The following is a 15554-nucleotide window of genomic DNA, read 5'->3' as shown; positions in this document are numbered from 1 at the left end:
CCGTGTGACTGCATACAAAAGTCTTCACGAAAACACAAACAGATTTTCTCCTGGTGGAACTGAGGCCAGATGCATTTATTTTTACTTACTAAATGAAATTAAACATTTGAAACCTTTTTTGAAACAGACTTTTTACTGAGAGGCTGTTGCAAAGGTAAACTTTGGTTTCCATCAAAAACTCTGCTCAGTAGATCAAAAGTTAATGAATGGAAAAACAAGAAGAAAGAAAACAAGTTCATACACGTGTGAGAAGTCACATATGCAGGTAAATCCACAGTCATTCCTGTGTAGACTGTCAGCTTATTTAAGGCAAACTTAATGAAATCAGTGAATAGTTTCCAAACTTGGAAGAAGAAGTGAAAAACCGTACTGCATACACACATCTACAGAATGGTTGTTCTGGTTCTGATGGTTTTAGAAGCATAATGCTCTAATAATAATAATAATAACAATAATAATAATAAGAGTTCTAATGGTCGAACAAAGCTCAAGATCCAGTGCCTGAAATCTGCAGGGGTTCCCGAAGTTATTCAACCGTGGCCAAGCATTTGTGATGGTGGTGGCAGCTCAGCACTTACACCCCCTGCAGGGATGGGCTGTTTTCACTATCATTATCATTAGTAAAAATAAATAATGGGAAAACTTTTGCCAAAGTTACGTCGAACGCAATGTTCAAACATCATCATCTAATTTTAGTTTCTGACGATAATGTAAATGTGTAGCAACAAGAAACTATCGTTACTCCTTTTCACTTTTTATTTTATCTTTTCGTCTCAGCGGTGTTGTTTTATTCCCAGACAATTTATTTCCCCCCGTTTCCTTATCTGGTTCGGTTCTTAAATGTCACTTCCATTTGATGCAACACAACTAGTTTATTCCCGCTCCTGGTTCTGGTAGCTTTTAGCGCTACAGCAGAAATCTGCTTGTAGTTGTAAGCACAATGTGATCACAGTTAACTGCGCAAAAAAATCACTGGACCAAATAGTCAGGAAAAAAGTTGTTTTAGAGCATATTTATGTTTGTGTTTCTGTGGTTTTAAGTCCATTTTGTTTGTATAGCAGATCCAACTAATAATAATGTTTTGTTTCACACACGAGACAGATTTATAAGACTCATGCTGCTGTGCTATTATTACATACAGGCTGCCCCAGTGTCGGTGTTGTGCCAATGACGCCATAATTCCTCTGGCTGTATTGTGTTGTGTCTTTGGTCATATAAAACCAACAGAATGCAGACTGTGTCAGCTGTGTGGGAGCAGTCTTTCTGCCCCTCCCGGATCCCACTTATCTGAGGCGGCCATGCTCTGATCCCCCGATACAGAGCCGCCTCTCCTCTCACTCAAGAAACCCTCCAGATTGATATCTGACAGCTCGCTGGAGGAGGAGGAGGAGGAGGAGGAGGGGTGGTGTCTTCACTCCCTTTTTGTTTTCCCACTGTCAATCTGCGACCCGGAGCCCCTCGCCGGGGACTTGAGGGAATTTTTCCTCCCGCGACCGTGGACGCTCTATACACTGGAGCCAATACCGCTGACAGCGGTCTCCGTTACAAATAGAGAAACGAACAAAGGAAAAAGAGGAGTCCCTCAGCCACTTCTCTGCACTCTGTCTGTCTGGGAAACGGCCGAGTGTTGGAGCGCAGTGGCAGCCTGGGTTAATGTGTTTTTCTGTTCAGGTTTGGAAACCCCGGGCCCAGACATGTGCCGAGGACCCTGCTGGAGCTCTCAGGGATTAAGCAGCCTTCTGATTTTTTTTTTTTTTTTTCTCGCAGTCACAACCACTCGGGCGAGGCACTTCAGTGTAGCATTTATCTTCAAATGCAAGGCGTGCTATGGCAGCCTCTAAAGGGCCCTGCTTTGCATGTTTAATGCTTTTACCAGGGCACCCGAGCGCTGGCACTTCTCTAAAGCCATGTTTCAATTTATCAGGACTGGCTAATCGACCTCCCGCTGGCCCCCAAGGCTGCAGTGTGTCTGTGCGTGCGTGTGTGTGTGTGTGTGCGCGCGTCTGGGAATTCGTATATCAAGACAGACCTTTGGCCAAAAGGCCAAACAGAGCCCAGTGTTACGTTTTATGAAGCTGAAACTCTCCTGGCTGTTATTCATTGCTTGTGGAGAATAGTGTCGATCGGAGGAAAACATTTTTAAAATAATTGTAAAATAAATGCTGCATTAACACTCTGCTGAAGAGAGAGACCATGCCAAACATTCCTATTCAGAGTGGACGCACGCAAGGACATTTAGTGAAAACGCACTCGGTTCTCCAACGTGGGACCTAAACAGACACAGATTTTGTTTAACTCCAACATTTCTTTTTTTTTTTTTTTCAATGCAGAGTAGTTCACGCTGTCAGACCCTGTCAGCGTGTTTCTTTCCCCCCTCCCCGATGCTCCTTCTGAATTAATCAGCGCACTAATTAACTGAAGGTGATTATGTGAAACGGTGTGCTAAACCACAAGTAGATCATTCTGAAGGAGTAAGCGTTTATGAAAATTTGATGATTCACATAAGGCTATTATTTATTCTGATATATTTCCTGCCTTCAAAAAAAAAAAAAAAAATTCAAGACGATACGTAACTTGAGACGTATCTGAAACGTCATCAAGGATTTTTAATTCTACAATTAAAACAGCGCTGGAAGCTTATAATTAAAAGGTCGAAGGATTCAAACTTTCCAACATGCTGGAATTCATTCCATTTATGGCGATTATAGCTTTTCTCAAATCCTTAACCATACATACAGAGCTCTAATAACAAGCCTCCTGTTTTCAATTACTGGCCCGAGCCCTATGCAGTGAAGAATTTTAAAATCAATCCGCCAGATAAGTGCCGAAGAAAAACCTTTTTATAACAAAAGCCGTGAACAATGCTGTCAAATTGCTGACATTATTTAAATCAGCGTGTCAGAGTTTCACACTTTGCCATGTAGCATTCTCTCCTTCTGTCCAGACATCTTCATTTTTTTTTCCTGTTGAATTTTTAAAAATAGTCCGCAGAAAAATACAGTGGACTGAACACATGCTGTACATATTCCTTTGATGTGGACGTTAAAGCCACTTTCTACCTATAGAAAATTAGCAAGAAATGTCAGGGAGTCCGAGAGGCCAAGCGAAGGTGGTGATGAAAGGCTCCTTCTAATGGAACGTAGACGTCGCTGCCCGCGACTCACCACGGCGCCCAACATTAAAACCCCCCACGTCAACGTATGCCATTAATCAGCTAAAAATTAAGAGTATTAACTTAATATATCTTGTTACCACCTTTTCCTATGCTCTGTTAATTTCCCTAATCCTGTGTGAAATGATTCATGCTTGTTAAAGATGCGCCGATGTAATTAATTAAAAGATTGATTTTGCTGGGGACGTATAAACTGTTGGCACTTTTAATTTCCTCACCTGCGCGGGGTGTGAGATTAGATATGCTGAGTGGCTGAGTGGTTTTTTTTTTTTTTTTTTTGCAGCTACCGAACTGCGCTCCGTCCTCTCCGGCCTCACGGATTACTTTAAGAGAGTCCACTCTAATGCAGGAATTATTAAACGACGTCAGGCCTTTTGTTTGATGCCGCGGTTGCAGGAGAAATGGAGGTCTGGAGGAGCCAATTGGCAGCATTCTTGCAGTTAGCATTCTTAATGATAAGTGCTCCATCTGTTGAGCGGTGGCGAGCCAAAGGCGACAGATGGAATTGTTTTCACAATCTGTTTAAATATGTTGTCGATTTTTCTTCCCCTTTTAAACCCTCCCCAGTAGAGACGCTCGCTTGCTAGCGACAGGGAGGTGCTTGATTTGTGCTTTTCTTTCATGCTGTATTCAAAAAAACGGGAGCACGCGTTCGACCTCTGTAGAAGACGGGAGCATTGTCCATCCTTGTGTTTTTCAGCTCTGCATGGGGAGAATGATCAGCCCTCGTATTTAGTCAGGTTGGAGGTCATCAGTATGGCAGGGTGCCAGCCCGACCGGTGTGTTTATGTGTTGATGTGGAGACATTAGCGGTTAGCAAACATGAAGGAACTAGACTTTAGCTGCCACAAAGTCTAAATCATATCAGTTGATTAGAATATTTGTATCCATATAATAATAATGTAACGGTGCAAATGATTTTGGTACTAAAAGTCAATTGGCAGTAGTCTAAAAAAAAAATAATAATTTACCAATTTTTAATAACGTAGGAAGTGAATGTTTGAAGCGCGTCTCCCTCGGCGTCTTCCGTCTCATCGTCTAATTGCAGATATGGCGGATGTTTGAGCTCGTTGCCATGTGTCACTGTGATCAATAATAATGGTTATTTAGCTTGGGTGCCAGGTGGTTGTGTTCTAAAACTGGCTGGGCATGTTTGGCTTGTCACGAGTCCCTCCACTTCACTAAAACCACAGTTCCGACTAAAGAAAAGCAGCCCCAGAGCGTGAGGCCGTTGCCACCACGTTTCATGGCTTTATTCTGTATCTTCTTCCTTCACACACCAAACAAGCTTCCTAAACTTTTCCTTAAACTCAGCAGATCACAACACACTTCTCCACAAGATATTTGGAGATTTGGCTTTAAAACAAAATGTACTGTTGTGTTTTCCGTCACATTTCTGGGGAGGCGCGTGTCGAGCCGCGCCACTAGGCTGCGCGTACGGTCTGGACTGTCGCCATAGCTACGGCATCAAATTGACGCAGGAGCCTAAACCGCCCGTAATGAAGAGAGGGCTGAGGAGGAGAAGGATTAAGTGTGTAGTCCACATGAAGGATACGTCACACCAGAGTTCCAGTCAGGGAGATGATAGAGAGGCTTAAACAAAGACCATGGTTAATGGTGCTTTCTGTTCTTTATAGGCTTTGGGGGGTTCCCATAGTGAAGCTTACAGGCCACATACAGGCCTCTTGCACATATGTATGGTGGAAATATGTGACATCATTACTGGTGAATATTTAGAATCCAGCACACTTTGCAGCCATCTTCATTTGTTGGGTGTCATCCTTTTTGACAGATCTTACCACTACCATTATTATCATACATGACACACGAAGCCAATGCTAAAATGCTGCTCCATAGCACTGCTGGTGGTCAAAAACTGTAGCTACATTTATTTATTTTTTTTGACACAAAATAACTTTTCGTTGGAGAAATGCATGTCAATTAAAATATATGGTTCAATTGTACGTAATATTTAATGTTTCAGTTGTTTTTAGGAAACCATGCAGATAATATTAAGTGCTTTATGAAGATTCAGTCCAATCCAGTGAAGAGGTAGTGCAGCCTGTTTGTTGCCTGAGAGGCAGTTAAACGTCACAATCAACTCCTTCTAACTTGTAAAACTCATTCCTGCGAGTGAATTGTAATAATTGAGGGAAATTACTTTTTTTTTTCTCTCGGTTGACAGCGGGTCAGAGCGGACCCTCTGCAGATATTTTAGTCGGTAAATCAAACAACAGATAAGCTTTTGACCCGTGCAAAGGGAAATTAAGCGAGACGACTTGTAGTGCTCCGTGATTTTACCACTACTTAAAAGTGAAATGTCCATGTTTCACAGAGAACCAGAGGTCAGAAGAGGAAGCGAGTTCCCATCTGTGAAGACAGAGACGATAAAATCGAGGTTTGTCATGTCATTCTGCTGTAAGAAAGTGTTGCTATGTGCTAGCGTACGCTCTGCTAATGTTTAAGTTGCTCATGAACCACTTCATTCTGCTCTGCTATCTTCTCTGAAATTAGATTTTAAACGATTTTTAATACAGATATATATGTTTGTTTTATACATTTTATATCCATCTGAACATCTCATTCTTTGAAAGATGCGTAGTTGCAATATTATAATTTTGGTGTTAGACAGTTGCTACGCGCTCCTCCTCTAATCCGCACATTTCTCCTATAATCCTGTACTTGTTTAAGTCCTAAAACGAACGTTAGGTGAGAAGACGTTACACCGGCCTAGTGTCAATTGTGTGCGTTTTACTCCCCGCCGCTCCTCAGTTTAACGTGTCATTCCTTTCACCATCTCGACCAACGACGTGCATCCGTAAAGCTCTCGTTTCTAATCAGCCGTGTTTCCATAGGAACCACTGCCACGTGAACGCCGACAGCGCCAGTCTGCAATGCAGAAAAAACCCAAAGCAGACGACACGAGGACTGAGTGTACAACCTGCAAAGGACCGGGCGACAACGAAAACCTCGTGAGGTGAGGCACCGTGTGTGTGTGTGTGTGTGTGTGTGTGTGTGTGTGTGTGTCTCAGAGGAAGAGCAGGAGCATGAGGTTATTACACATGCTCCCTATGTGTGTGTGTTTGTGTGTGTGTGTGTGTCATGAGGCAGCCATATCCTCCTGATGATTAAAGTTCAGTCTTCATTAGTGTCCGGCCGCCTGGGCTGTGCAGAATAAAGGGGCCGGGGGTATCTCCTCCATAGGGCCCCTATATTGACCTGCCACATACATTTGCACAGTTCATTAAGGCGTAATGAATAGCACAATTTATTCCACTCCTTTCGTGGGATTTCAAGTGTCAGACATCTAATAAACAGGATTCTTCTTTGGCATTGGGTTAAAAAAAAAAAAAAAAAAAATAAATCTAGATGGCAGCAGGCACCTTGTCAGCACGTCGCTGTGTGACGAATCCCTTCCATAAATATTTTCTCCGATTTAATCAGACTTCTGATTGAGCAGAATCCTCATTTTGCGTCATCGTTACATGAAACACCTCATGGGTCTCTAACTGTAGCCGTTGTGAGTGTGTCACTATTTTCCATACTACTAGTTGCCGAAGTAAATTGCCAATCAATGGCAGTAAGCCTTTATTTGAAAAAGGCTTTCTTGTATTCCTGCCCTAATCTGCTTCAGGTTTAATTAGGTTTTTAGGCAAGCTCAACAGTTCCAGCGTCTTAATATAATTCACCAACTTACCGTACAGATGGTTCTGCAGGAAATACTATGGTCACTCTGTTCTGACTGTGTGTTACTGCTCTCAACGTAACGTAACACTTACGTGTTTACATTCCCGCAATTTAGAAATCGCAAATCCTCTGCAGCGTTAACAATTAATCAGATAAAAAGATGCTTCCCAATTTCTTTAATTTTTATATTTTCAATTACAAATGCTGAGTATTTAGTGCGTTCATCTTATCATTACGAGATGTTGCTGACTTTATGTGTTTCAAATCATTGTGCACCAGGTATCTTTGAGTTTAGAGGGTCAATTTCGGGAGAAAAGACCTTTACGCCAAAAAATTTTTCACTTAAAAAAAAAAAACATATTTTAGGCGAGCAGTTCATTATGTCAAAAACTATTAGACTCCAGGTATGAATATTAAAACGAACAGAGAAGTACTTTTCCACCATGTGGTATTTTAAAAGACTCAATAACATTAGAAGAAATTCCTCCTGTTATAATTCATTTTATTAATAAGTCCCATGTTATGAACAGGTTGTTAGCCTCAAATTATTAGTTCTTTTTATTATTATTCAAGAATTAGCATTTGTAATGTATTTGCGTTTGCACTACTTTCTTGCGAGTGTTTGTGGACTGAAGCCACAAAAAGAGGTTGTAAAATAATAGCCGCTCGCTCTGCTTATTCATTTACATTTACGTCGTGCCATTTGTGCTGCCTTACGAAAACGATTCGGTCCTCAAGACAAGGCCATTATCACTGCGATAGACGAGGGGAAAAACCAAAGTGATTGTGTCTGATTTGTGGTGATGCCGAGGCAGCGTTTTGAGTTTTAAGGGTTGCTGGTCGGGGTATGAGGTGTGCTGCCCTGACTCTTTCTATCTTTGCATTGCACAGGTTGTGAGAACCGGGGCAGCCACCTCACCTCCCATAAAAACTGGGGACAGATGACCGTTGGCTTAGAGACAGAGAGAGGCAAATTGAGGCATTTGAAGAATGACGCTCGGGTCAGGCTGAAGACCGTCACACCGTCACACCGCCCCGCGACCACCTCTGATCCAAACTGGACCGGCAACTGTCCAACGAAAATTGAGCAGAGCTGTCTGAGTCTAAACACGGAACACTAAATGCTGAAGTGCGGCTGGAGCACTTGAATCCTTTTTTTTCTTCTTCTTCTTTTTTTTGTTAAATTGAATTGCTTTTCCATACTACCCGTAACTTGATTGATTGTTTGTGTGCTTTGGGTGCAAGTTTTTGACAAACTTATTTATACAATTCATGTTTCAAAACACAGTATCTTTCTTAGGTTGAAAACAATATTAAATACAGAATAAATCTAGAGCTTACCACTAGGGGAACTGATGGATGTACAATTTATCTGTAAGACATTCAAAAAATACCACACAGTCCTGTCATTACTTCTTTATTGTAAAGTGTTTCCTTTAGAACCAGGATGTTGCTGGTGGACATTAGACACATAAGGACGTATCAGACACAAAGGCTGAAAGGTGGCACCTTTCACCTAAAAGTTTCTGGTGATTTCTGAGTTTATTAGTTGCAGTATTCCCACTGATGACACATGAACACGACTGTCTGCGCTGCAACTTTGAGTGAAGCTGGAGGACGTATTTCATGGGATCTTTAGGATTGTTTTCAAATATAATAAGTCCATCCGAAGCCCACGAGGTCCTTGAACGTCCGCGTGTCAGCTGAGTTTGTTCGGCCGCTTGCTTCAAAACTGCACTCTTTTTTTATTTGATTATTATTATTTTTTTATTTGATTTTATTTTTGCATCTTCTGACTTTGGACTCAAATAAACACAAATAAATCCTCTCTATGCCTCTAGGTGCTCACCTGCATCCACTAACACGTGAATTCTTTCAGAGCAACAGAGTTTTTTTTTTTTTTTTTTCTCTCCGAGGCTGGTGTTCTGCACTTTTGCCCTCTATAAATGACTTCTCGTCAGAACCGATCAGTATTATTGATTGAAGTCATCTACTACCCAATCACTCTGAGCTTTTCAGTGTAAATCTGATTAATTGCAGACACACTTGAACCTAGACTAGAGTATTGTGTTGTTTTTTTTTTTTAAGTATGTGGAGGACCAAACTTATTCAGAGAAGTCACGTTATGCGTAGAAAAATAAGTAAACACTTTACTTTCTGTTGTATCACGTATAGCAGTGAAGTAATGCTAACATAAAGTGTCTGTAGTAGAAGCAAACTAGCGTAGTTAGCGGTAATAGCATTTAAATATTAGTCCGAATGTCTTAGGTTCCATTAGGGACTTAGAAGTCTTCCTCTGTTTCTGTATCTGGAAGTGACAGTCAAACTGACGCGTCCTCAGAAAGAAGCCCAGCTTCGTCTCCTCGTCCCCGGTCGCCCATATTTCTGTCAAAACAACAGCTGCATGCTGCTCTGTCAGGGCGCATGACGAGTGTCACATCCTGCCCTCACATGTCACTCCGTTGCCTACCCGGGGTCCTGTGTGCATGCTTTTGGGAGCAGTCGAACCGGTGGAGTTTGCTGCTGGTTTGGTCTCCGTAAGGTCCCGGTGCAGAAATGACTCGCTGACTCCCGTCCAGCCCCCCCCCCCCCCCCCGTCTTTCCCATCATTCGCAGACGGGATGGGCCAGTCTCAGAAAGTGTGCGTCCCTCCTACAATGCATGGATATATCTATTTACCCAGATCTGTACAAAATTTTAAAACCGAAAATAAGTCGTGTGGTCTTGTAGAATTTGAATGCCGGGTAGCGTCGTAGCGTGATAGTGTGTACAGTATTTATTGATGAGGCCATACATGCATATATGTGTTTCTGTTGTGTGCCTAGATACTTGATTATATCATAAGCCTGTGTTGTGAACAGAGTTGAACTCTGATTTGTGGTGCAGTCGTGAACCGACTGCGTCATTTTCTTTATTTGCCAAACATTTGTTTACCGAGGTATGTTTAAGGGAACATTTTCTGATAAATTGTGTGCTGTAATACTGTGGTTGTGTATGAAGTAAGAATGTGAATGTTGCTGCTGTTGTGTATTTGAAGTGTCTCAGCCTCTGGCCTATAGCTCTTGGAAAATTAAGCAGAGCTTTAATAAACTCTTGACTTTTTCACCTTATTGCCGCAGTGATAAATGAGTGTCAGACAGCTAATTAATTGTTCTAAAGGTACGGCATCGGCGGCCCGTTTGTGCGTGTAATGCCCTCTGTCATCTGTGATTTATCACCTGGGAAGTGGCCTTCTTGTTGCAGCGGGCGGCTCAGACGAAACGCTGCTTCTTAGTCCACAGAGGCTAACGTCTCAAACACATCTGCTTGATTCTCTTATTGTCGTCACGTACTGGTTTCTTTCTGAAAACGGTAAAGTGCAGATGCTGATGTAGCCAATGTAGTCATAAGTGTTTGGAGGATGAGATTCTGAGGTTGACAAAGAAACCAATTAAACGCTGATGAGTGATTCTAATAATGAAAGCATTAATATGTGTTGTGACATGGCATGCACATTAATAAGCGGACTGATGCGTCTTTCATTTCCATATGCAATTAAATTATAGAATGGTGAAGTGTTGTAGACCTTTATGTTGGCAGGTACCTAACAAGAAATTAAATGATAATGACTGAATACATAGACTGTAAGCAGAACTGCTCCTCTAAAATGAAGCCAAAGCAAGTAGAGCTCCCCCTGGTGACTGGCTGCAGTATAGCTCCACCTCCTCCATGTTAGTGGATGTGACTTGGGCCAAACAAAAACACTAAACTGCTCGTCATTTATTTTTTACCGAGGATGATTTCTGTCAACAGTTAATATAATGATGACACATGTTCAAGTGTCAAATTTTGGGATACGTTCTGGTTTAGTTATTTGACGCTATAGAAACAAGTTATGACATTATGGCGACCACCAGTTGCCATGCCAACCACTCCGTAAAGCGGTGAGAGTTGTAAATAATAATAATAATAATAATAATAATAATAATAATAATAATGAAATAAATACCGTGTATAATCCAACATTTCTTTGTCACTGGTGGAGGTAGAGCAGAGGGCAGTATTTGTTAGTGAGTCTGGTGGGTCATCGATATCTCAGCTCTATATAACTCCACTCTAAAGTTGCAAGATGGCACTCCTGTATCTTTGTGAAAATAGCATCAGTTTTGCCGATGCAAGGAAGTAGGGACGCAACGTCCATATTTATAATATAACCAATGCAGTTTTGCTGTATCATTCAGTAGACATGGCTTATTTTAAAAGGCAAAATAATAAAATAAGAGAGATTTCAGAACAAAGCAAAAAATAAATAAATCATTCCACTGCAATAAATATGTACAGTATCTTCTCTGCAGTATTCATATTAGTTTGTTTAGCATTCTGAGATTGAGGTAAATTTGCAATAAGATGACAAAAATTGAAGAGTGAACAATACTCACCAGTTTTCTGATTTAAGTAGTAGTGATTAGTGAGTATTAATGAGTTCTAATGTCGAAACAAATGTGAAATAAATCACTGAGCTACTCTGTATGTGTATTGCATTTAATCACTTCAGTTAGGGTTCAAGTGAACTTCAGTTTGAGGAGAAGATGAAAAGGGGACATTTTTGGTTTTCAACGCGGCGGCTGCATCATTTTGTGGCGTCTCCACGAGATGGAACTGACTCACTGTGGCGAACTGCTGCCGCCCCAATCTATTATCTTTAACCATGACGTCTTTGAGGACACAACAACAGCTGGCGGAGCACAGGTTGCAGCTGGTTTTTGGTACGGGCCCGAGTCGGGAGGCCTGGAGGTGCGGGAAGGGGCGGGGCCGGGGGATAAAGAGAGAGGAAAGCCGGCGCGAAGGTTCTGGAAAGCAGTAACCTTTCAGATGATGAGTGCATTTCCCATTACTGCTCTGACACCAGATCCGGGGAGATGATTTAATGGCGGCATTTTGTTTTTGCTGACTTCGCCCTTTTTTCCCCCTATTAAAACAGAAAACACAAGAGCTGGGACTGGCGCTGTGTGGGAAGTGTGGCCAAGCAGCTAAAATCTATTACTCCCCAGCTTCTTCCCCTGTCTCTTTATCCCAGTGATTCTGCCAATGTGTGGGTCCGCTCGAATGCTCCCTGAGGTACAGGCTCTTCCTTCTGCTCCTCTTTAACTGGTTTCTTTCTCACCCACATTTAACTTCACTGTTTCCCTCCTCCATTTTTTAATCATTACACGCAGAACATGAACCCCAAAGCCCTATGGCTGCCTTATATCTTAATTGATTACTTAATCATAGCCCCTGCTTGAAAGGAGTTGTAGTGAGCTAAAAGCTCCCCGTAGCAAGTTTCTGGCTAGGTCAGATCCTACAGGGCTCGAGTTTGTCCCGCAGAGGTGAGGGCACAGATCTGCTGCCCAGATCAGCTCTTTTCAAGTGCGCTACCCAGTTTACTGGGGCCCCCTGCTGGAAAACACGAACAACGTCACCACAGAGCACCAGGTGAGCGATGTAAAGAGCACTCCCGGTCCCTTCCCTTTAGCATCCTATCTGTGAATAGGTCGCGTCCAGATAAGCTCATAAACGTGGCCGACTTGGCTCCTCCCGCCCGGTGCGACTTCAGCAGTCCATTCATTACTTCCCCATCTTGTAAAACAATGGCTCTTTTATAATGTTGCAGTCAACCAACAGTAGATCAAAAGTAGGGGGCTCACAAAGCCCAATAATTCACTCCTTTCTATGGAAAGACAGCGGCACACTTTGTCATGGTTGAGAGTCAATGGCTGGGCGCTTTGTGTCATATTGATTTCTGTCACGTGGCCACTCCCAAGGTAATTGCATTGGCCACTTGTGATAAATTCCCTGCCTTGTTTCAGCCGCTTGGACTCAGGTGCCAGAGCTGTCGCAGAGAAAAGAAGTTTTTTTTGAGGCCGAAAACCTCTTGTCGATACATGAACCTGTGACTGGGTACAAAGCAGTGGTGAGAATACCACCACACGTTCTCTGTTTCGTCTGTAAGACCTGGCTCAGCGCTTCATTAATGTCATTTTGTCATTGATTCGCTGTGGCACACGTCTTGGGGTCCAGCCACCAGGTCAGAGCTAGGGATCAACCGGTACTTAGCAGAAAACATCTTTTGATGTTGCTGCTGGCCTCCCTCACCGGTTTTCTCATTGCATACATTTTGGATGGACGTCCTGATTTTGCTAATGTCCCTGTATGTTTCTTCCTGCCTTTACTGTGTCCACTGGTCCAATTTGTAATGCTTAAAGTTTTTGTGGCTGTCATCGGACCAATACCTTTCAACACTGAAATCCTGTATAATCTTTATAAGCTCCTTTAGGCCCGTGGCTCTTGCAGTAGCTCGCAACCAAGACACGATGACAAGTGTTTGCTGTTTCGCATGGGCTTGACGGGAATTCGATACTGAACATAGCTGCATACGCAACTCAAAATGGGTGTGCACGTTTATACAGTTAATTTTTCTAGTTGTGTCTTTTTTTTTCTTAAGTTATTTAACTGTTTTTTTTGTTTTTTTTTGCAGCTAAAAGGCATGTAGAGAATTTTTATGTTATGTCATAATTGTCGTATTTGGGTCATGTGACAAGTGGGTCAGAGTTAGGGTTAGGAGTTGCATAGGTTTGCTTTGATTGCATTTGTCTTGTTTTCTACAGTGCCGTCAAAACACAGCATGTTTCGTGCTCATGAACTGACAGTCAGAATGGATAGAATAGAAAAAACACAATATACTCTGTACACAATATTTACAGAATTATAAAATAAGCGATTTAAAAGCTCCTATTTCTAAAGTAACATTTCATTTAGTTTATCCCATATTCGAAGCTGCACTTTTTCACGAGACAATAACAGTGATCAACAGTAACAGTCAGCAACATAATAAACATCTCATAACAGCATGACAAACAGGTCGTCTTCAAAAAAAATATGTAAAATTAAACCTTGGGTCAATTTAACTTAAAAGCTCGAACTTTCTGCAAACTTTTTTATTTTCTAATTATACAAAAGTTTCCAGTCTTTGTGCAGGGCATAAATCAGTCTGAAAAGTAGACGAATAGCTTCATCTGTAGGATGTGAGCTCTCTAACCATTGAAGTAGCTAAACAAAAAAAATTTTGCAGATGTAATTGTTTGGGTTCCTGCTACGTTGGTGAGGGTAGATGAAGAGTGACTACATCCCATACCCGGACACGTACGCAACAGACGGCGCCGTTCGTGGTTCTGATACAGTTGTAGTGATCCGGTAGAAGCTTTAGCTTTAGCTTTAGCTTTCTTTAACGTTCTGATCTTAGACTTTATTTGCATACATAGCAGAAAACTGTGACTGGACCGTGAGTGCTGGCTCAAGATGCATTTAATGCCGGTTGTGGACATATGTACTTAAAACGGGACACATGTGATCTGATCACTCAGGACGTACGTTTGTAGGTCTGTCCAGGGCCAGTGAGTTTTGAAGACATGCATGAGATCAAACAAAATCAGCCAAGTTTTTCTTTGAACCTATTAACCCTACCCAACAAGGACTAGTCCCTTGGCGACACCGGAGAGGAGGGAGGGCTGTGAGAACTTCACACAGAGATTAAACACCAGATGAAAGTGGACACGAATCGCCCACTGAGAGCAACACATGTAGCAGACAAAAGCAATCAATCATGTCCCCTCCAACGCCTCACCTCCAATAAGATTACATCAATCAATAACCTCTCTTATGAGTGATTGGATTTTGTCGGCTTCCAAAGTACAAGGGAGGAGGGGGTGCTCAATTTTCCCAATGATTAAAGCGGGGCCAAATTGCTTTGATAACATCAAGGACCTTGCTGTGGCTGGGTGTGTAAGGGCAGTGTTGGGAGCAGATAAAGGCCGGTGGCAGCAGGTGACTGTGGCAGTGAAGAGACTCAGAACAACACTACGCAGATCGGCCAGAGAGGCTCTGAATTGACCATCCTCTGGCGTGAACCCCAAACTATGGGAAACATTGATCATGTGTCTGTGGCGTCAACCCTAGGTTTCTGGTGGTTGTTTGAATGATTTAACTGACAGCTGCTGAACCCGGAACTCACAAGGGGTTTACTCCATGGAGCTGAGACGGGAATAGCAAGTAGTGACCATCAATGCTGCATGTGGAGGGCCACTGAGCTATTAACTGTGCTTGTATATGTTCAGTTGTTCACAAAGACGAATAAATAAATGGAGACAAAAGCTATATAGCGACGCAACAAACTGAACAAAGTTGATTCTTGACTTCTCCCTCCACTACCGAAGTTCAGGATTTTCTCCAGCATCAACCCAAAGTTGGATCGCCATACCTTCTGGATTCAACTTGCCAGATTAAAATTATTATAAAATTACATCATGCTACCAAAAGTATAACTAGCTAAAAAATGTTCAAATGTTCCTGGCAATGTGAAGTCATTTACATGCCCTGTGTAATGACTGGTACTCTGAGCTCAGAGTTGCTAGTTTGGCTAGCTGCCGTGACCACCCATTACCATGTTAGCGATCTTCGGTCACAGTAACTCACCAGGTGCCACAAAACCTGTTGAGTTCATACGAGATACAGCGTGTCCACACAACTGGCTGCAAAACCATCCCTCATTTATGGAACAGTTCCTCCCCAGGCATTTCAAACACAAGAGTGTGACACAACTGGCTAATAAATACTCCACCTGATTTGTCCATTGCAAACTTTCTGTTCTGCCAAATGCGAACTGTGTGCAAAATCAGAA

At 42.2% G+C, this 15554-nt stretch overlaps 1 protein-coding gene across 3 annotated transcripts in view; it reads left to right on the top strand.

Moving 5' to 3' along the window:
- The window catches only part of phf14 (PHD finger protein 14), a 66657-nt gene that overhangs the window by 29223 nt on the left and 21880 nt on the right, over window positions 1–15554 (top strand). For 2 of the 3 annotated variants that reach the window (XM_047604954.1, XM_047604953.1), the window contains exons 15-16: window positions 5508–5570; window positions 6028–6149. In XM_047604954.1, coding sequence (XP_047460910.1) covers window positions 5508–5570; window positions 6028–6149 — 185 coding nt within the window. Of the gene's footprint in view, window positions 1–5507; window positions 5571–6027; window positions 6150–7750; window positions 9970–15554 lie in introns of those variants that run through there. The other variant, XM_047604955.1, reaches the window with a different exon arrangement.

This window comes from Mugil cephalus, chromosome 14 (assembly GCF_022458985.1).
Source record: "Mugil cephalus isolate CIBA_MC_2020 chromosome 14, CIBA_Mcephalus_1.1, whole genome shotgun sequence".
NCBI lineage: Eukaryota > Metazoa > Chordata > Actinopteri > Mugiliformes > Mugilidae > Mugil > Mugil cephalus.
Note: the sequence above shows the minus strand (reverse complement) of the source record. Positions and strands in the feature narration are given on the sequence as shown.